General features: G+C 39.5%; 2 protein-coding genes across 2 annotated transcripts in view; both read left to right on the plus strand.

Annotated features, from left to right (window-relative positions):
- Positions 1-4,406: 4,406 nt before the first annotated feature.
- Positions 4,407-8,789, plus strand: LOC139143830 (NAD-dependent protein deacylase sirtuin-5, mitochondrial-like). Its single transcript, XM_070714410.1, has one exon. It carries the CDS (start codon positions 4,481-4,483, stop codon positions 5,375-5,377), a length of 897 nt encoding a protein of 298 aa, XP_070570511.1. The 5' UTR covers positions 4,407-4,480; the 3' UTR covers positions 5,378-8,789.
- Positions 8,790-18,208: 9,419 nt separating this feature from the next.
- LOC139143831 (octopamine receptor beta-2R-like) overlaps positions 18,209-23,239 on the plus strand; it is a 55,926-nt gene continuing 50,895 nt past the window's right edge. The window contains exon 1 of the mRNA XM_070714411.1: positions 18,209-18,580. The gene's annotated coding sequence lies outside the window, so the exon portion shown is untranslated. The remainder of the gene's footprint in view (positions 18,581-23,239) is intronic.

Below are 23,239 nucleotides of genomic sequence, written 5' to 3' on the forward strand. Positions count from 1 at the left end.
AAAAAAATTGAACGTTAGAGGCGCTGTTAATGACGTAAAAGATTTCTAGGTCGCGACCTAGCATTCTATTGAAATCCTTGAAGTTTGTCGTCACACATTTTATGAGTCATGGACACTGACGGCAACAATGATACACTTCATGGAAAAGTGATTCACACTTGTTGGATGAAACGATCTCTTTTAGAGGACATAATTAGGCAAAATTTTGCCTCTTAAGGTAGAATGCAGCTTGGGGACAGATATTCCCAGACTGAATTTCTACAATTCTTTTCTGATCTACCGCTTGAAGGGGCTCATTTTTTAAGCTCTTGGAGAAAGTAAAAGTTTCACCGTCTTATTAAATTCAAAATTTTATTTTACCCCATAGAGTTATCATGGGATTGCGGCCATTTATAATTTCAAATATCCCAAAATGTTGAGAAATTTGTTTCGCTAGGTCCGAACTTTGCACGGTGACCCCTGATTATTTTGTTGTTGTTGACTTGGTATGAGCTAATGGTTGAAATTTTCATTCAGGAAAGTTTTAATCGGGAAATCAAAGGACATTGAAAAAAAACCAAACTTTGGTGTAAGTTCTGAACCGGGGGATTACATCTTTCGAAGTAACTAGTATAACGAGGTTTTTTTTGTTTTTGTTTTTGTTTTGTTTTTTTTTGGGGGGGGGGTTCGATGCTTAATATACCAAAAGACTGACATAAATTTGATCTGTCAAAAAACAACAACAGAATAGATGACCTGGTCTTATCCAGTAAAAGCTATCTCTAATAATTAAACTGGTGGATGATTCGAAAGAGTTCAACACATTAACTTTTTTGTGAGGGTACACTTTTCTAAATTTCGTTTCAAGGCTACCGGCCAACATTGTGGCAACATGGCAAGTTGGCTTAATCTAATTACAAGTATACAGACAAAAAGTTGCCATGACCTCAAGGCCCAATGTCAAACTGTCAAGATCATGTGTACACCGCAACCCGTGGCCTGACCTTTTTTCCCGAATTATCGTGATCAGCAATGGAGGGTTGAATTGGCCTTAGAATCACGCGAATCTCCAAAATCGGTAGTGACAAAATATTTACTTCAAACACGTTTGATACATTTCCCAGCATTGTCAGTTCTGTCTGTGAAATGAACTCTTTGTTTTGTAAGCTGCTTTTTCTACTTCAAAAGTTACGTTGGAGTTGTTGCTGTTCAACTCTTTTATTGCCAGAGCGCAAGTCGTCAATACTGCTAATACATATGTGGTCAATGTCCAATGCATATGTTGACATAGACAGTAACAGTACTTTCTATGATATTGGAACACCTGAATGCAAGTCCGATATAGAGTGCAAACGTAAATAATAGACAGTTATTACTATGACATTGTAGAGCTGAATGCGAGTCCGATATAGAATGAAAAAGTCAACAATAACACATCATATTGCACACAATGTGTATTTGATGTATTGTATTTTGTCTTTGAATGTGCTTTGGGAAGAAGGGTAATAAGAAAATATATTTGTTTGATGGTACGCATATAATGAAATGTCTAATTCGTTAATTCAAGTCATGGCCAATGCCATTTTATGTTTCTTATTTTAATATATTAACCCTTTGACTGCTGTAATTTTTCCCACCAAAATTTTAATGCAGTATTTTACCAATTTTTGTGAACTTTTCTGTAAGTTTTTTCATAATTTTGGACCTAATGGATATCACATTTCATCGGCTACAGTTTTTTATCAAAATTTTGGCGAAAATCAGAAAAAAATTGACTGTAGTATATTTTTAAGAGGTGACAAAAATTGACTTTGGCGCTCAAAGGGTTAAAACTTCTCGTAGAAAAAGTGACACCTATCATTCCATACCGGTTTATACAACACGGAGCAATTTTTAATCGCCCGTCTCTTAAAATAAACAGGGTGAAAATTCCGTAAAACATCATTTAACACGCTTTACATCAAACAATAGTGATTCTTTTTATAAACCCGAAGCATCACTGCCCGCTTTCTCCAATTAACTTATTTAAAACAACTTGAACGATTTTAGAGGGCGTACTTCTTGCTCAAGAGTTAACTCGCATATAATGGAATGCAGAAAAACGTTTCCAATATAAATATATACCTTTATTAAGGCAAAATGAAAAAAAATGAGCTTTATTTGTTCCGACCTACCGTACATAAAATCTCAGAACCTAAACTTTTAAAAATCACCTATGATATTGCCAAATTTTGTCGGATTTTGTATGGATCACATCCCAATAAAAGAGAAAAAAAAATCCTGAAGGCATGTTTAAAGGCAGAAAAGGTGAAAGACGATGCGCTCTTCATTCCGAATTATGTGGTACTATCGAAGATATGCAATGTCAGCAGTTGCGTGCACTCCCCGCATACAGCTGCTTGTTCTCACATGATAGGTGTTTTTCTCCTCGATGAACAAATATTAGTCGCATTCATAAGTATTTTTTTATGTTGTGAATCACAGTCCCTCCACCCACGAGGGGCGGTGACTGAGCACAAAGGTTTACTCGGTCATCGCTGTGATATAACCCTCACACCTGTTAAGAAAATCAAATCAGGCGCGTATCAACGTGAACATCTGAATTCTTCTCAAATGGAAGGAGCCCTCAACCAACACCTGCTGCACATTAACACTTCGCAAAGCCAAATTAAGGTAGTATGCGCCTCGAAGTAAAAGACTTAAACTTTTGCTCAAACTTTCCTCAGGGAATCTTTCAACCATTTACTTTCAAAATCAGAATAAAATTCGGGGGTCACCGTGCAAATTTTGGAACTACAGAAACAAATTACCCAAGATTTACCTAAATTTGAAATTCGAAATGGCCACCATCTCTGCGTTAACTCTCTGGAGCAAAAATAAAATTTTCGATTTTCAAAAAAAACTAAGACGGTGAAAGTTTCTCTTACACAAAGGGCTTCAAAGTAACCCCCCCCCCACATGTGGCATATCATAAAAGAATTTAAAAAGTTTGAGAGTCCGAATATCTGTCCCGAGGTGCGTCACGGTGTTTTGCGTCTTCTAAAGGTTTTTGAAAAGTAAGCGAATGAATTTTCAACGTTGCGGCTCAACCACAGTATACGTGTGCATTATCATGTACAATACACATGCTTATGACTAAACTGTACGGTAGTACCTTGTTGTAAAGAATAAATACGAACTTCAATGTTGCATCATTTAAACACCTTTTACTAGTCTCTTTAGTTTAAAAAGTTATTTAACCAATTAATAAATCATGGCAGTTTCCCAACCCTTCTGCACCAAAGAGAGATATTCCTCCCCTTTAGCCCGTCACTCTTTAACACGCTCACTAGCCATCGATGTACCGTTCTGGTCACACCGACCTAAAATACGCCACGGCAAAGTGATGACATATACGAAATCCTTAGATCCACTAAGGTGGGTATGATTTGACAATAACTGAAATAACTTACAACGGTAACTTTGAATTGCAAGATCGAAAAATATTAACTTGTACCCTGACAATAAAGTTAAAGTGGCATTTTAAACAACCACTCATGGATTGTCACAGTACGTAATGTAGCAATATTGATCAATGAATGAATGAATAAATAAATAAATAAATGAATAAATAAATAAATAAATAAATATTTATGATACGCTGACAACAACAGTCAGCGAAGTTCTTCATAAAAGATAAGATTACGCGATTAGTTCAGCTGAAAATACTTTCAACTGTGGTATATTGAAAAAGTACACAACTTGAAATTTGATTGGAGACATTGTAAGACCGGGTCGAAATGTGGATATGGAAGAATGATAGGTAAATTAGGGCCCATATGCGAGATTTTATCGAATGACAGTGCGCTTCATGCTCATTTCTTGTCGTCGGCAGTGAATTAGGCGTTGCTCCCTTGAATTGAAATCTGTGTGCGTGACCCGGAGGGTAGCCCAGCTTGCGCCCCTTGAGAAAGTTTGTGTTTGTCCGGGCAGAGTGATAGTTCGAGGAAAGGATGCGTGCTGTTCAGGATTTCATTTTCACATGTTATGTGTTTTTTATTTTCTTAGATAGGATATAAACATGTCTACATGTAAGTATGCTAACCCTGAAACTAACCTAACCCCAATTCTAAACCCCTCCAAAAGTTGTATTTGATGTGCTTCGTCCAAGGAAAGTCAAGTATGAGCTTAACTTGCCGCGCAGTCTCGAAAAGCGAATTGCGCCCTCATCGGAGGCAACATGAGAATACAGAGAGCGTACTCTTTCCTCATTATGCTGAGTTATTATTTTCAATATGTTTTCAAGTTCACCTATAAATAGAAATTTAACAGTAAATAACAATCGATAACTTTCAATGTATTTCATAATTCGCTGAGATGGCAAAAAGCACGGTTAGGGCCGTCCAATATTCAAAATCCTTGCGAAGGTCAAAGTGCACGGCACTATGTCAACCGGAAGCTAGACCGTAGACGTACAGGTATACAAACTTGTCATGACATGGGCAAACGCCTTTAAATTTCAATGTTTGCAACCGCGACATCTAATTTTCTTCGCCGATTGAAGTCGCTAGCAGTCATGGCCGAACGATCGCGCCCTAGTTCCGACATGGCGGCGTTTCGGGAAGTATTTTCGAAGGCGAAGTACATCGTTGTTCTGACCGGTGCAGGTATCAGCGCAGAGAGCGGTATACCCACGTTCCGAGGAGCTGGAGGTTATTGGCGACGCTGGAAGGCGCAGGACCTGGCCACTCCACAAGCTTTCGGACGAAACCCGTCGCTAGTTTGGGAGTTTTACAGCTACAGGCGTGAAGTGGTTTTAAGCAAGATGCCAAACCCAGGACATGAAGCCATTGCGGCAGCGCAGAAAAGACTGGCAGGGCAAGGACGTAAACTTGTGGTGATTACTCAGAATATTGACCGATTACACCATAGCGCCGGGACCGACGACGTCATCGAGTTGCACGGGACTCTCTTCAAAGTCCGCTGTACAGAATGTGAAACCGTACGAGAAGACTGGAACAGTCCCATCGTCCCTGCGCTTGCCGGCAAGGGGGCCCCTGACCCGGATGCTGAGGATGCCAGGATACCCGAAGCGGATCTTCCGCGATGTAATCAGGCAGGCTGTGGGGCCCTGGCAAGACCCCATGTGGTGTGGTTTGGGGAAGGTCTTGACAGTGAAGTTCTATCACGAGTTGATGACGAACTTGAAAAATGTGACCTGTGTCTTGTTGTCGGTACTTCGTCTGTTGTGTACCCTGCAGCCATGTTTGCTCCACTGGTCGCTCAGCGTGGCGTTCCAGTCGCAGAGTTCAACTTAGAAGAAACTTCGGCCACGACATCGTTCGGTTATCACTTCAGCGGGCCGGCTGGCCAGACTCTACCAGTTGCACTCGCCCCACACCCAGACGAGAAGGATTAAATTTCATGAGCAAGAACTTTTGATTTGTTTTCCAGTAAATTTAGCCACGTTTGTCAAACGCAGTTCCTCGTTCTACTAAGTAGAAGTATACCAAACTTGAAACTGTCAACACAGCCTGTAAGGTGACAAAAATGTACATGTTTAATACTAGCCCTGCGTACAGGTCCGAGGCCCGGCGTGATGGAGGCCGTATAACGCCGGGAACACAAGATCTGTACGCACGGCTAGTTAAACACCAAAAAATTATGAAAATGTTATCAAAATTTGCAGCTCTTTAACTTCAGTTGTTCAGTAACTTCAGTGCATTAATATTTGAAAATTCTCATGTCTAAACTACACACAGCTAACGTTTGTCTTTATTCAATTAATTTTTGGTAGTTGTGATGACAAGTCTGGCCCACATACAGAAAGGAATATGTTTTATTAGTAATGGAATTGAGTAAGCTCAGACCGTTGTCCACATTTTGAGACCTGTATTTTGCAGAGTAAAGAGGAAATTGTAATTTGAACAACAGCCAACTGTGTTCACATGGGCAGTCTTTGTTAGAGATAACAACCCGATCGGACATCTGCGGAGTAGCAATTTATACGCGATGGAAACATAATTTTAAGTTTGGATATATTATGAACTTCAATCAACTTATGACATGAATATCAATTTAAATATAAATGTGTTGAAAAGATATAGCTCAATGCTGTTTTTTACCATGCGAGGGACTATGGTACAATTTGTGCGTTTGACTTCCCAATGCCCAGTAACTTTTCATTCCTTTGTTTGCGTCGGAGGCGGAAAATAGCCAAGGAAATGCGCGGGCTGAACCAAAGACTAGTTTCGAAACTAATGAGCAAGGATCTACGTACGTCTGATTAATAATCAAATTGCGTGTCAATCAGTCTGAAGAAACTCATTTTAGTGGTTTTATTCCGTGCATTTTCGAAGCCAGCGACCCTTTGTTCGTATTTAGAACCCAGATGCTTCCGAGCAACCACCCTCCGATGCTAAATATGGTGAGTTTTGTGTACGTTCGAGGAAGACCTTGTAACCTCCACAAATGTAATAATCTCCACAAATGTAATATCAACCACAATTGTAATAAAATGCACCCATAAATGTAATATCGCCCATAAATGTAACAAAAATCAACCATAAATGTAATAAAAACACCAACCACAAATGTAATAAATGGTAACCATAAATGTAATAAATAAAACACCCATAAATGTAATACTTATCAACCATAAATGTAATAAATCTATTTTGTCGTTGCAATTGAGGAATTAGCCCTTAAATATTGATCTATGTAATAAGGAAAGCAACTCCACACATTATTCATTTCTTGATTGTTTGCATTTAGTGTGTTTTGCATGTTTGAAAGTGTATTTTACGTTTCCCTGTTTTGTGTACAGAACTGATTGGTCATGGCGAGACACAGCTGTTATCTGAATATCAGTGCAGTCTCTACTCCAGAGTGGGGAAGACTGTATAACACTAAGATCCTTTAACGCCGTTTTTTCGAAAATTGCCGTACTTTCTTAATCAATTGCCTAAAATTCGTCTTCAGTGGATAAATTGTGTGGAATAATCGATAGATTGTCTGTATTCCTATGTTTTCCCACTTGAAGTTTGTTCCTTCACTAGGGATGCCAGGATGTCTAATTTTGTTCTACTGTGTTCAAGGTAGTGTTCGTATTGTTTTTTACTAGATTGAAATATATGTTCTCGTCAACATGTTTTGTGTCGTAAGTTTCTGTTATAAGGTTTTATATTTCTCTGTTATTTGTTCTGAGTCATCTGTCATAAACTTTGTGTGGTATCACTGGTTGACGAGTTATTTTGACGCTTCCTTATTATGTAATTATCAGTGTCTAGAACTGCTGTTCCACTTTCATTATCTAACGGTTTGATCAGTGCCTCGCCGTTTTCTGATAGCGTTCTCAAAGTATTCTATTCTGTGTTTCGGAAAGGAAACCTAGTTTCAGGAAAGTATGCAATAACATTACACTAGTCTTATTAAAGTTATTATTTACTCAGGGCATTGATAAACAAATGATCACATATGCAAGTTCAAGTTTATTACATTTATGGTTGAGTTTTATCACATTTATGGTTAATTTGTTTATTACATTTGTGGTTGCGGGTTGTTACATTTATGGTTGACTATTTTATTACATTTGTGGTTGATTTTATTACAATTGTGGTTGATATTACATTTTTGGAGATTATTACATTTGTGGAGGTTACAGACCTCATTGCTGACAGAAGAGGTATAGAAGGCGTGGGTGACATAATTTCTGGAATGCACAGGAAGCGTCTGCTGATACGATTGAGTTCGCTCGGCAAATTAAGAAACATTGGCGTGAAAAGCGAAGAATGGAGAATTTGAATAAAATACTTCCTCATTCCGTATTCTCTTGTAAGAGGGAAACTCCAGAAAAGAAGATTTTGTTCCCTCTTATCCACTTCCTCCTCGGGGATTACAAACCAAACCTGCAACCTGTGAGAGCCCACAAATTCACGAATGTTCAAACTATTCACCACGTATATTATGCTTAATTTTCCGTTCCACGGGCGCTAGTGTATTAGACTTTTTGGATTTTGATAAGTGTATTGAATGGAGTTTATCTCTAATCACAGTCTCCTCCTATCGGCTTGTGCACACAGCGACTGCACTGCGCGTTAATATCGGACAGAGCGTAAGGTGATTGAATGGTAAGTGTGAGTGCGATATGGCACATGACATGTATTTTTTTTCGTCTCAGAACGTTCTGAAACATCACCGGCATCAACTTAGAAACAACGTGTCGTGGCAGGCCATGACACAGTTTTAGGGGTTGTGCACAGTCTTGAACACAGGCGTATGAGGTTTTCTTCGGCTCTCTAATATATGTAGAGCTTGAGGGCCGATGCGCACCACCTGTGAACGGGAAAGCCCTCGCCCAACAGTCCATCAGTCATTGCTAAAGGGGCCGTCATTACTGCCAGGGGTTCGGAAGAAAGGTAGGGTTACTGAAAATGATGATCAGTAAGAAATCTACACTAAAAAATTATGAACAAAGGGAGGGGACGCAAAAAATTCACGTGTGACAACTGTTCTACTACTAGGTAACAGAAAATTGAACCAAATTTGCTATATCACGACCCCCATGTATTCACAGCTATACAGCTATACCGCTGCACAGTCACCAAACACACATACTGGTATCTCATAATGCAATGACTACATACACCGCATCTGGCTTCAAACTGTCCCTGTATTTGTTTACAGTGATATGCTTGCCTTTGTTGTACTTGTATATCACTGCTAGAGGACACTGGACGAGTTTAAATCGATTTAGATTCAGTGTTTTATGACTGTAAAGTGTACATGTAATGTGATTCTGGATCCAAACTGCAATAAATTCTAATGTCCAACGCTTGCGGGCGCGCTTTGTTTCATGTCCTTATTCCTATCACTGTGACACCTGTTGCTGTCTATCAGGGAAACTCTTATCGCAAATCTTATCTTATCGCATATTATCTCAAAGATAAAAAATTACAATAGGGACGTGACATATTAAAGGCCCAATAGCTGTAGGCCTATCATTAGCATTATTTTTGTAAGTTTACTTCCAAACTAAAAAAAAGGGTCGTGGGAATGTACTCATTGAGGGGTGTATATACAAGTATAATAAACTGTCCACTGGGACTGCATGTGCAATTTTGATCAAGATAAGTAATAAACTTTGCCCAAACGTAAAATAGCGCCCTCATGCAAATAAAGCCAAAACATTGTACGTCGTGCATATATGTATTGTAATCTTCACAGAAACAACAGAGTAGTCCAATATAATGCATAGTGCTGAATGTTTTCCACTGGCGACGCACGCTACCCCGCCAACAGATAGCTGCGTTTCCACAGCTAGGACATCACATGCTTTGTTTTCTTTGTAATATTACCAGTTTTTAAAAATGGCGGGAAATCAAAATAACACTTTAAATTTATTTGTCCAATTTTTCTGTAATAAAAGACTATATCCTTTCAATTTGTAGAATTTATAGAAAACCAGAGAAAGTAGAAAGCCTTTTTCAGGTCAAAAAAATTTCAAGAGTTACAGCTACAGGTGAAACGAAACTTGTGTGAAAAATGATGTTACAGTTCATCGACGCAGTTTTTCTTTGCGTTAGTAATATTCTCTTAATGTCACCGTTCTGTTGATCTGTATATAGCCTAGGCGTATGTTAGTTGTTTTGTGCCGATACTCTAGGACTGATGTAGTTTAGATGAGGCTTGACAACTTCATGTGATTTTTCGTGTCTGTCATTTATGTTTCAAGTATTAATATGATTTTTAATGTTTATCCACTGTTACATAGCTTGGTATAAAAAGCGTATGGCCATCGTGCGGGGAAACTAGTTCGAAGTGCAGCTTCAACTTACTAAATTGTTACCCATTTGGGTCCCGAGAACTCAGACGGCTGGAACAACCTGAGCCGAAAGAAATGATCAGTGTTGATAGAAAAGTTTAGAATTTTCTTCTAACGTGAAATGTATAAAGGTGAGCTTTTACTCTGCCACGAGGATGGTACGAGAGAGAAGTGGCGGGCTTGAATGCTTGTCAACCTGATCACCCGTATTTCCTGTTAAACTGGTCCACAATCACCATTGGTGAACACTGTAGGTTTGGGCCAAACCATGTTGGTGACAGGGTTAAACTCCCTCACATATTGGCTGCTTTTACACGCTGTCGTCAGTTACCCAAGTTGTTCAATATACTAGTACTTCTCGTGTATACTGCAGGGTTTTTTTTGCATGATGGGACTGGTTCCGTTCGAAAAATAACAGAAGTTAATGTTCACAATGACAAGACTAGGAGGTAGGGCCTAATTGAGCCCCAAATGAAATATTCCGTGGTGGTGTGATGTCAAAAGCTGGACATCGGATGAAATAAAACTAAATCCTTTTAACTGATCCTGATCCCAAACGTTTCTATCCGGCAAACCGATTAAATAACCGGGAGAAGGGATATATTTTCGGAAAATAGGAGAAATGCGAAACTGAGCAAACGGGAAGTTTTGTTCAAATTGCATTTGCGACTACCCTGAACCGGTTTTCATATCAAAAGGTAGACGATTGACAATCTGATACAGCCAAGAAGTATATCATTAATACACTTCTCACACCCATAACGATATGTAGGCGAATGCAGTGGGTTTTTTTTGATCACCAGCTTCTTGCTGAGTAGGTACGTCAGGTTGCATATGTCAATCCGACAGAAAAAAACACTGAATGTTATGAAATCTTATGGGATTGTGGGGCGCATACACATGTGTGTTGGCACCGCTGATATACTACGCTAGGGTATTTTGAACAGAACTGAATTTTTAGGGATATAAAAACCTGTTCGCAACTGTCCTCCCACATTTGGGAAATCTCACCACCAACCGATTCGCAATCCATTCTACCCACTCCCAGTGTGGAAAACATGATTCAACCTGTTTATCATTAGGGTATGAGGGCGTTGTTTTTCATGAACGTTGATGATATCAGCTCTATATTCATTGCACATTCGGAAGGGTGTTAATAGTCGTAGATGATATCCAGTGAGACCGAATGTTTCCGTCATAAATTCATCAATGTGGCTGGGAATATGTCGTGTACTTAGTGATTACAATTTCAGGTAGTATGTATGTATGTATGTATGTATGTATGTATGTATGTATGTGTGTATGTATGTGTGTGTATGTGTGTGTGTGTGTGTGTGTGTGTGTATGTATGTATGTATGTATGTATGTATGTATGTATGTATGTATGTATGTACCGCAAACTACTTTACAGTAAGTACAATTAAGGTAATAATATATATATTACATACATTTCGCAATCTTCAGACATACATACACACACACACATGTATATGTGTGTGTCTGCGTGTGTGTCTGTGTCTGTCTATATCTTTGTGTCTGTCTGTTTCTGTCTGTCTGTCTGTCTGTGTGCCCAGGTATATGCAGTATTTCCCTGCGTCTCTCTATCTTCCCGCCTCCCTGTCTGTCTGTCGGTCTCTGTCTCTTCAATACCGTGGCCCCTACATGCCACGGAACTCTATTATTTTTGAATATAAACTCTAATTTTTCTTGACAATATCTTTAATATTTGTAAGAGATTTTATTTCTCCTCCGCAAACTTTTAATTTTGTACGGGCAACATTATCTTAACATTATCTTAACTTTAACTTCTCGAAAGTATTTTTAGTTTTAACCATAAACAAATTATGTTTCTCAAAAGTATTTTTTATTTTGTAAAACAAAAGTAAAATTTTTTCAAGATAACAAACTCCCCTACACGTCATGGAAATTTATTACTTTTGAACATAAACTCATATTTCTTGACAATATATTTAATATTTGTAAGAAATTTTATTTCTCCACAGCAAACTTTTATTTCTGAACGGGGAAACTTTATTTTTGGGGTAAACTGTTTTTAAAAACTTTTAACAAAAAAAAAACTTTAACTTTTAAAAAATAACTTTAAGTTTGAACAAAATATTTGTTTCTCAAAAGCGTTTTTTATTCGAAAAGAAGTAAAAATTGTTCACAGCAAGAGTTGAAGATTTTTGCTAAGCGCGAACTGAGTTACTTAAATGACATAACCTTATGTCTTTAGAGCAGAAAACTTAAATTCTTAAAGAAAAGTTTTATTTTCTAAGAGTAAAATTAATTTCTTTATGGAAAAAAGATTTTCTCAGAGCAGCAAATTGAAATACAGAGAATAAAACTTTTTTTTCAATGGCGAGAAATTGTTTTCTGAAGACAACAAAACTAATTCTTTCAAGATATATTTTCTACATATGAGTGTGGTTTAAGAATTTGGTAAAACTGAACTGAGAAAGAACGAAAAAGGAAGGATGAAAAAGTCAAACTTACTTTTCTTCGGAGCGAAATTTATTCCTGAGAGGAGAAATATTTCATGTGAGGGCGCAATTACCTATAATGCATAGCAAACTCTTCCTAGCGAGAGTAAACATATTTTGGGGAAGAGTAAAACATTTTTCCGACGAGTAAAACTTTATTTTAACGGCGGCGGAAGTTAAAGTATCCCACCATGCAACACCCAAGTTTGATGACCCAGAGTCTCCGAGACAACCATGACTGACTTCATCGGCGATACAGGCACGCTAGCCCGGCCCTAGCTGCAGTACAGTACCTCGAGGTTTTACCTGGGTATTTGGGTCGGACGGTTTGCCGTACTGTACTGCAGCTAGCCCGGCCCTACCCTGCCTGCGTACGATGCTGTGTGTTGGGGCCGTATAACGCCGGGAACACACAGCATCGTACGCAGGGCTATGGGCACGGGCACGCAAACGAGTCAGTTCAACAGTTGCCACTTGTCTGAGTCCCGAAGAACGGTTTTGTGTTTGAGTGATTCGTCCTGACTGCAGACGTTGTGCGACGGGATGGACGCATCGGGTTCCTTCATTAGCTCTGCATTGGCTGTGTGTTACCGGCGTTATACGGCATCCCACCACATAAAGCCGGTAACACACAGCCCTGCCATGCAGAGCTATTCCTTCATCAGTTTCTGTGTTGTTAATGTTATGTTGTGTGATAGTCATCTTTTCTATAAGCCAGATACGTAATTGATAGAGTCTTCGACTGAAACTGAACCTGGCCCACCAGATTTGACCACAGTCGAGCCTGGTTCAATACAGTACACTGCTGTGGCGTTTTCGGACGGGATATGCCTTTTATGGGCTGGTTGACTTTCACGTTTTTGACCCCGCAAAGCACGTGAAAGTCAAAACCAGTCCGCGACTGTGGTCAAATCTGGCGGGCTCGGTTCACTTTCAGTTTCTATAAATTACGAATCTGGCTTCTCCTCTTAGAAAAAATGAATATCACACACATTGGCTGTGTGTTACCGGTGTTATGTAGTGGGAGACTGTATAACGCCGGTAACACACAGCCCTGCCATGCATAGCCCTGCGTACAGGTCTGTGTGTTCCCAGCGTATCGCCGGGAACACACAGACCTGTACCGTGTACGCAGGGCCAGGGCTATGCAATGCAGAGCTAATGAAGAACCCCAATGCGGTCCCGTCGCACACCGTCTGCCGTCAGGACGAATCACTCAAACATAAAACCGTTCTTCGGGGACTCAGACAAGTGGCAACTGACCCGCGTGCCCGTAGCCCTGTGTATGATGTTGTGAGTTCCCGGCGTTATACAGCCCCAACACACAGCATCGTACGCAGGCAGGGTAGGGCCGGGCGGGCGTGCCCGTATCACTTATGACTGTTATGAAGTCAGTCATGGTTGTCTCGGAGAGCAGATCGTCCATGTAGCCGACACGAACACGAACTGTCTGATACCGGCTACCAACTCGGAGACTCTGGGTCATCACACTTAGGTGTTGCATGGTGGGATACTTTAACTTCCGCCGCCGTTAAAATAGTTTTGCTCGTCGGAAAAATGTTTTACTCTTCCCAAAAATATGTTCACTCTCGCTAGAAAGAGTTTGCTATGCATTATAGGTAATTGCGCCCTCACATGAAATATTTCTCCTCAGGAATAAATTTCGCTCTGAAGAAAAGTAAGTTTGACTTTTTCATCCTTCCTTTTTCGTTCTTTCTCAGTTCAGTTTTACCAAATTCTTAAACCACACTCATATGTAGAAAATATTTCTTGAAAAAATTAGTTTTGTTGTCTTCAGAAAATAATTTCTGTCCATTGAGAAAAAAGTTTTATTCGCTATATTTCAATTTGCTGCTCTGAGAAAATCTTTTTTCCATAAAGAAATTAATTTTACTCTTGAAAAATAAAACTTTTCTTTAAGAATTTAAGTTTTCTGCTCTAAAAACATAAGGTTATGTCATTTAAGTAACTCAGTTCGCGCTCAGCAAAAATCTTAAACTCTTGCTGTGAACAATTTTTACTTCTTTTCGAAATAAAAAACGTTTTTCAGAAACAAATATTTTGTTCAAAGTTAAAGTTATTCTTTAAAAGTTAAAGTGTTTTTGTTAAAAGTTTTTAAAAACAGTTTACCCCAAAAATAAAGTTTCCCCGTTCAGAAATAAAAGTTTGCTGTGGAGAAATAAAATTTCTTACAAATATTAAATATATTGTCAAGAAATATGAGTTTATGTTCAAAAGTAATAAATTTCCATGACGTGTAGGGGAGTTTGTTATCTTGAAAAAATTTTACGTTTGTTTACAAAATAAAAATACTTTTGAGAAACATATTTTCTTTTTTGTTAAAACTAAAACTACTTTCGAGTAGTTAAAGTTAAGATAATGTTAAGATAAAGTTGCCCGTACAAAATTAAAAGTTTGCGGTGGAAAAATAAAATGTCTTACAAATATTAAAGATATTGTCAAGAAAAATTAGAGTTTATATTCAAAAGTAGTAGAATTCCGTGGCGTGTAGGGGCCACCGTACTTCAATCTCTCCCTCTTCTCTAATAATTATTTCAAGGGTACATCTGCAGACGCCAAGGCCGCTTCATAGACGGCAAGATATCAGCATTGTCAGAACTATCCTCGGGAAAAAAACATACGGTCATCGTCAATGTAATATCAGCAAGATAGGATAATTAGCATTGATCTCATTGATCTGATGTTGGGATTATCGCTGTTTTGCCTCAATTTTCATCGATGGCAGTTTGTCGAAATGGACCACATCCACACCCAGCCCCGGTCCATTAACGTGCGCTAAAATAAACCATCTAGGAAGGGGCGCACGATCTGCCACTATTATACATCTTAAAAGCCATGGCTGCGCGCGACGTTTCTCGGCATCTGGAACAGCCGGTCTTAACTGAACGCGGCAATTGCGTCAGAAATTCCCCGTTACCAAGGTAACGCGTACCTTGGGAATTCACTTAATGAAGTGTGGATTATTACCATGGAAACTGAGAGCGGAAAGCAATTTTACACGGCAGTGACTTCGTTAGTGAAATATTTCGCGCTAGGTCCACCGGGACAATGGTAAATGTTCTCTTTATCTAGGTAAGTGTGGGATGGCCTAACACCTGACGGAAACAGGTAGCGATGCTTTATTAATCACAGCAAAGAAGAATTGTGCAGTCAATTATATAAATACTGCGACCGAGTTAGAATTCATTGAGTCGGCAGGTGTGCACTCTCGACGTATGGTGTCATGACATCGAGGGGTGGAGTTAGTCGCAGACCCCGCAACGCCGGAGAAAAACCAATCGCCACTGTTAACGTTGTTTACGATACTGTAATTTAAAGTGCGATCAGGTTCCTCAGTCCTTGATCGAAAATCATTATCCGTACTTTTTGAAAGGGCTAGTCAAGGGCTTTCACTAGTTTTACATGTCAAGCGCAAGTTTTTGTTCTCCTCCCCAAAGTATGTTGAAACACCGACTATTTGTCAACACAGCGTCTACATCAGTACATTGCACTGTTAGTTTACTTCTACATGTATTTGAATTCTAGTCCGGACCAGAATTCGCTCCGTCAACAGTGACTGCAGTCTACATATATACAGGTTGAGTCGATAACCTGAATAGCGTGTATCTCAAAATACTATGGGAGGAGAACAAGAAAACTGTCGGTGACATATTAAAAGAACAAATATAGTGAAACTAATCATTGAAAGTTACGGATACTAGCCCTCAAAGGCACAATGGAAATGTGGAAGTTATTCAAATAAAAGTTTGATTTCTTCGGCCGTAGGCGTTGATTGACGTATCTACATTTTTTAGGAAGCGCTTTGTCAGGCATGTGTTGTGTTACATGTCATACCAATTTGGTAAAACCCGATGGAAGATGTCTTAGTTTGGATTGTCTCCGGCAGAAGATGAGACATTTTGTCCAGGTGCGTAGAATTTTGTGTGAGAACAGACAACAACACCTGAGGTATCCTGCGTGCGTCGGTGCACGATATGAACACAGGGGGCGCCGCAGAAAACTTCGGTGCACGATCAGCAATTCGATCAAAGAGGGTCAGTGACGTGCAATGCGGCAGTGCTGCAGTGTATTGGGACTTCCGTTATTTCATGGTGGTACTATGCGAGACTTTCTGCCTACCATGATTATTGCGAAGCGCAATGAAACTTGCTCGATGTGCGGAGGTTTTTTTTCCGATTTTCCAATTCGATAACGACTCTTGTATAATGTAGATGAAGGAGTGTTCATACCAGTTGAGTAACACAGAGTAATACTTTAAGTTAGTTTGCGTTCTCTCATTATATCATGTCGCGTAGCTTAGCGTTTCGTCTCAAGGTCGATGCGCACTTCTTGCCCTCGAGTTGCCAGTGAAACGGTATTTAAATATGCTTTGAGGGAATTTACATCTCACAAATGCAGAGCACCGCCAAAGTGGTTTCTCCGGAACTCAGATGTATTTTGTCACCAGATTTCGCGTGTATAGATATTCAATACTGATTTCTGAAAAGACTGAACTCGCTCAATCTTTGGGAACTGTGAAAGCAAACATGAGAAGTGAGTCGACTCTCATACAAACTCATTTGCATGCCGTGTCCTTTGCCGTATATGGCTCCAAAAGTGTCCTATTGATTTACCAGGGAGACATACTATTTTAACCGTTTATCCAACACAATATTCCCTAGGGTAAACGAAGAGTAGACGAACAGTACCTCTATTGTACCTTGAGTTGTCGATATTTTCCTTGATGAAGAAAATAGCGTCTGCAAGAAAATATAGATCTTCTGTTCAGCGATTGTCCGATATTCTTGATTTGGTAGGTAGCAACAAGTCTGAAAAAAATCTAAAATTTCGTTCAAGCTACTTCCAATTTTCTTTAATCAATAAGGCGATAAATAGTCAACTAGCAAGGGACACGCGAGCGGTTTATCCCGAGTGAATTTACGGCGATACGAACTCATGCACGTCACTTAAAATTTGCATACCTCAGGCGTTTGCTCGTAATGGACATAGTCGCAGCGCTTGAAATGGGCCAATCACACGGCATTATCGTAAATTGTCATCGAAACGTGAATTCGGAAGCAACGATTAAAAACCCACGAATGTAAGTCCGCCCCGGTGTTACAAGTAAGCCGCCAATTCTCGTCGACCTAATTGTTTCAATGCGCGGTTTCAATCGCCACAGAGCGCGTGATAATGCATATTTAATCTGTTATGCTTTTCATTCGCGTTTAATATAGACGCATATTATTGCTAATCTGTGTTTATGGCAGCTTTAGGGCCATGTAGATGTATGTCATTTGCAAATGGGAATCAAATTTTCATACCAGTTAGCCCTTGATATATCAATAAATTAGGCAACGTGTCAATAAATTAGGCCGCAATCAAAGAAATGGGTACGGTAGAAAATATTATACCATTTCATGTAAATATGTTATCTGCATGCAGCAAACATAGGTGTACGTATACGTGTTTATATACATATACATATATATATATATATATATATATATATATATATATATATATATATATATATATATGCATATAATATATAGTGTTAATATATCTATACAAACATAAATCGTTCGTGTACATATATTTAATATATCTATCAATATATCTTTATCTCTATCAATCGATACACACATACACAGACATAGACACGCATGCACACACACACACACACACACACACACACACACACATATATATATATATATATATATATATGCATACAGCAGTATGTAGTATGTATGTATGTATGTATGTATGTATGTATGTATGTATGTATGTATGTATGTATGTATGTGTGTGTATGTGTGTATCACGAATATGTCTATTCTAAGAACCTGCTGAATCCAGCTAATAGAATTTGTACGTAAGCGACCTGAAGAACATGCCGATGCGTGGATGGTATTGCGCACAATCCAGCCGCGTAATCGGCACCATACTTCATTACAGACTGCTGCCGCTGAATGCCGCTAGATACGCTCTCCACTCGGAGTCAGAAATTGATACTGGCATTTTCCAGGCTGTAGGGAAAAGTGCCTTCATTTGCTTCCTTGGGTGACTTGGCAGCTTATTACCGATCTCTGCTTTGTCTTTCATCGTGGCGCACTTCGACGCAACGCACTACGACAGCACAGGGAGAGTAAAACTGGCCAGATTTGAGAAACACATACAAACGAGTAGAGGTTGACCGTGTGTGCTTAGTCGAGACCAATGGAGACTGGACTCCGCGCGGTAAACAGTGAGCTGTAGACGCCGGGCGACTGTTTGAAACGAGCAGCTGATTGTTTGTTGTCAGCGAATTAAGGTAGGGGTGAACTGTGTTGTTTGTTTTTGGTGTGAGTCGATTGGTTTTTGAAACTCTGTGCACGTCTTCGCGTTCGATGCGAGTATCGTCACAAAGAATCAACACAGGCTGTCATGTGTAAACCATACACGATCCATAACAACACGTACCATCAATCGAAAAGGCACTTCAGCGGCGAAAAAAATGTAAGGACGACATAACCATCCCTGCACGAATAATGCTATCCTTGTTATGACGAGATAAAAACGGTCGTACTGTCGTATTTTTGGCGTACTCCATGTTTTAGCGTCATTCACTGTCCTCATCAATATTCATTTTGTCTCTGCCCGTATGGATTGACACGATTAAGATGAAGGTCCTCATTAACGGTATTTTAATTAACTAATTTAGCTTGACCAACTCACATTCTTGTTCCAACGCTTGGACGAGAGAGAGAGAGAGAGAGAGAGAGAGAGAGAGAGAGAGAGAGAGAGAGAGAGAGAGAGAGAGAGAGAGAGAGAGGGGGGGGGGAGAGAGAGCGAGCAGAGACAGACACGCACATAGGGTATGTGAAATTGGAGGATTCTCGTCTTCTGTTTAAGGAATTCCAGATGAACTTTTTTTTAGTTTCTCTTCCTAAATATTTGCTGTCTAGAGTTAGAATATTCCCGCGACCTTCACATTCCCCTTAACATAGGAAGACAGAACTCGTGGAAAATATCACTATTTGAAATCATCACCCGTGCATCGACAGGGTAGCATAGTTATTGGCGTAGGGGAACATCCGCTACAATAATACATATTTGACCTCATCCATAGAACAGACAATATGGCAAAAATTGCACTCTCCAACACAATACTAAATAACACATCATGAAGCCTCGAGGGTCTGTGGTTAAAGCAACGTTCGATTCTATCATACATCCTGGGAAGAGCATGGCATGTACATACAGTGTTTCCGTTAACGCAAAATCCTGCGTATTTACGCAAAATTGTTCGGAAATACGCAAAAAAAATCATGACTGCGTAAACAAATACGCATTGAGAAATGCCGCCCAATGACACGACGTACTTGGCCCGCACTACATTGCCTGAACGTGGTTCAATGCAGGACAAAAATATAACATATGCACCTGCTTGAAAGTGACATTTATCATGATATTGCAACATTTTAGACTTTAGCAGACCGCAGCACTTTATGCAACATTGTATTTCATCATCACAAACGTCATGTCAATCAGTTCTGTACAGACAATGGCACTACAGATGCAAAAATTCGAGAATCGATTGAGTCTACGTTGTTGGTAACACCACGGTCCCTCCACAATACAGTTAATGGTCATTACGTCGCATGTTATTTGGAAAGTGTTTACGGGTGACCATTTAGACTCTGTCGGGTTGCATTCTTGAGAGGTCCCGCTGGACTTTGAACAGTATCTGCTTTTTGTTGGCCCTTTGAAAACACTAATGTCGTAGTCAGGAGGTATTTCTTCGAACATGAACTCATTGGCTGCTCAACGATCATATCCGGGACATGCATCACGGCATGGCAAACGTTACGCGTTCAGCTACACCTTGAAGCCCCCCAGGTTGTTGCTTTTTGTTAATAGAGCATGCGCATTACAGGAAACCCCCAAGTTCTACAGAAAAGACTGCCCAGCTCACTTCAGATACTGATTCCTATCGTACGCATTTTGAATACATTTTACGCAAATAAAAACTCAGTTGCGTAAAATCGTACGCAAGTTTTGAAATTGTAACGGAAACGCTGGTACATATCCACATTAAGATGTTGGAGAGGTAATACAATGTTGGCATATCTTCTTTAAGATCAAGATAACGTAAGATAAGTGCTGTCGGAGTACCAAGCTGACGTGTATAACGAATCACTGCATACGTGTATGGTAATTTAGAGAGTTCCACGCGGCCTTACTTACTTTTCATGTCCTCTTGGACTCTGTGATGAACGTAGCGCCTATATGTTGTATCAATACAGGCATAAATTAAAGCCCCACTAGCTGTACTTTTACCATTATTTTTATGATTTTACTTTAAAACCAAAATAAGTTTTTGAGAATGTACGAATTTGATGTGTGTATAGACTTATTATTGCAGCTGGGACTGAATGTGCAAATTTGAACAAGATAAAGATTACACTGCGATTAAATGTTTACCCAAACATTAAATCGCAGTCCCATGCGAAAAAGCAGAAACCATGGATACTGTGCATATCTCCACTGAAAGTTTCACATAAACTGCACAGAGTAGTCCAATGTAATGCATAGGGGTGAATGTTTTCAACTGTGACATCGTATGTTCTGTTTCCTTTGTAATATTACCAATTTTTGAAAATGGCGGGAAATTAAAATGACTGTTAAAATTTGAATTTACTTGTGAAATGCTTCACAAAGGAATAGTTTCCTAATGCAGTGAAAGCCCATATCCCTTTAGAGGGTAGAATTCAGAGAAAACCAGGAGAGAATAGGAAGATATTTTGAGGTCACCGGATTTTAAGAGTTACAGCTAGTGGGACTTTAAAGTCTTAGGTCTATATATCGTCGTGTATAAAACAGGACTTGAAATAGAAGTGTACGATCGCTGAATGTCCAAATAACCGAATAAGTGGTCGTTGATAGCATTTTGGGAGTCGTCAAACGATCGTACCGCAGTCCCCACGAGTGTAGTGAAGGCCACATTTACAGCATACAGCTACATTATTTCCATATGTGTTTTGGGCATTAAATGTGATGAAACGATAAAATTCCGTAGCAGTGTTAAAAATCACGTGTATCTGAAGTCAATTCAGAGTGAATGACAAGTGAGATTGTTATTTTCTCCGTAGGCGCTATAGGAAAAAAAACATACAATTATGCCCATCTTAGATAATTTTATTCTTCCTCGCTTCCCACATCCCACCGCCAATTTTATTCCGCCTGGCTTCCCGCATCCTGCCACAGACGGCAATGGTGCCAGCCATTCATTATAAAAGGATGCACCAGCGTATTTGCAGCTTCGGGTGCCATTCAACAAACAATATGGCCAACGACATTCGAAAATTTGCTGCATAACATTGTGCGCGCAGTTAGTTGAATGGACAGCCAAGGACGATGGAAGTTTACAGATGAAATTTCGTTTCTTTCAAAATATTCAACCCTACGTTGGAATACTTTTCCCCAAGTACCACAGTGCAAAAAATGTTAGCTGGAGCAAACAAAACTTCAAAAAGATGTTGGTCTTTGAAACAGGTAGGGCAAGGATCGAAAATCGATATCAAAGAAAAGAAAATTTGGTTGGCGATGTGAATGCTTGGTTTTCACTCACCCGATACCTTAAAACGTGTGTAAAGTCAGCGACTTGGAAGGACAGTTTAACGATGACAAACAACTTTTGTAGACTGATAGGCTATATGATGAAGGGAGATGTAATTTCCCCGCCCAGTCTTCGATATTATATCTGAGAGAAGGCAAACAAACGCGCAGATACGAAATTTCAACTGACTGAAAGCGATAATTATTTGAGAGGCAACTTTACACCGCGTCGGCCATCAACTAATGTAGGTTTATTGACACGGCAGATTGGGCCGATAGTAGTAAATAGGGAATTAAGTAAAACAAATCGACGGGTTAGAGGAAACTCGCTCTGCGTCTAATAGTTGCAGTTCTCAATAGGTTAGTGGTTTCAGAGTCTCGTTGATAACAATAAGTGATTTAGTCTAACGTCGGATGAAAAGGCCCTTTTCTGTAAATAATGTATATTATCTGTCGAGAAAATGATCAAATAATGGAAACAATCCCCGCGCAATGCAAATATGAAGAAAGTGCTGTAAAATGCGATAAAGCGAAGAACACGTTCAGCGAACATCTCCCCGCGGGGGATTATTTGCTTCAGGGTCTTTCTGGCTAGGCTGATGGCTGCTTCCGGCTGCTGCTGGCTTTCTGAGATTTTGTGAATAGTTGCTAATGGCGTTCCCGGATGTAATTTTGTTTTTTCTTCCAAAGCAAATGTGTAAAGCCTAGCTAACTAATGGAACGCATCTGCAGATACACCCCGAGGAAAAGTACAAACTGTCGGAGATGGGACGATATTTTTTATCGTCTACTGTGAATTTTCTCCCTGTCATTAAGGCATGAGCCGATTTTCTAAAGGAAAGAAAGAGGAATAAAAAAATGCACAAAGACTTCGGCACTATTGAAAATACACCAGACAACTCAGAATAAGAAATTTCTTTTCGCGTGCTCATGTACAGCGCACACTAATTTCATCAGTATGATTGCAGTACGCGATTCGTCGAGTTTACGTGGACGGGGTATCACGGCTGACAGCTTGCCGTCAAGGAAATTTGTACACCAGGCGTAGCAAGTTTTATCGGAGCGAATACTCGTACCTCATCAAAACACGAATCATTCGATTTTCTAGATAATTGCAAGGCGACGAAAATTGTCAGAAAACAACAGGTCTTCTCTTCCCTTGTGACTAAGTCAATTATACAAAATGGCCGATTGGCTGTCAGTAATGCCATTTTAGGGAGCACAAACAATATAAACGACTAAATAATGGCACTTTTCGCGTGGTGCTATTTTCCTAAATAAATAAGAAAATAAATAATGGATAATGCCAACAGCATTTCAAGTAATTCCCAACTATATTGGGATTAACCCTTTGAGTGCTGTAATTGTTCTC

This window comes from Ptychodera flava, chromosome 11, assembly GCF_041260155.1.
Source record: "Ptychodera flava strain L36383 chromosome 11, AS_Pfla_20210202, whole genome shotgun sequence".
In the NCBI taxonomy this organism is placed as follows: domain Eukaryota; kingdom Metazoa; phylum Hemichordata; class Enteropneusta; family Ptychoderidae; genus Ptychodera; species Ptychodera flava.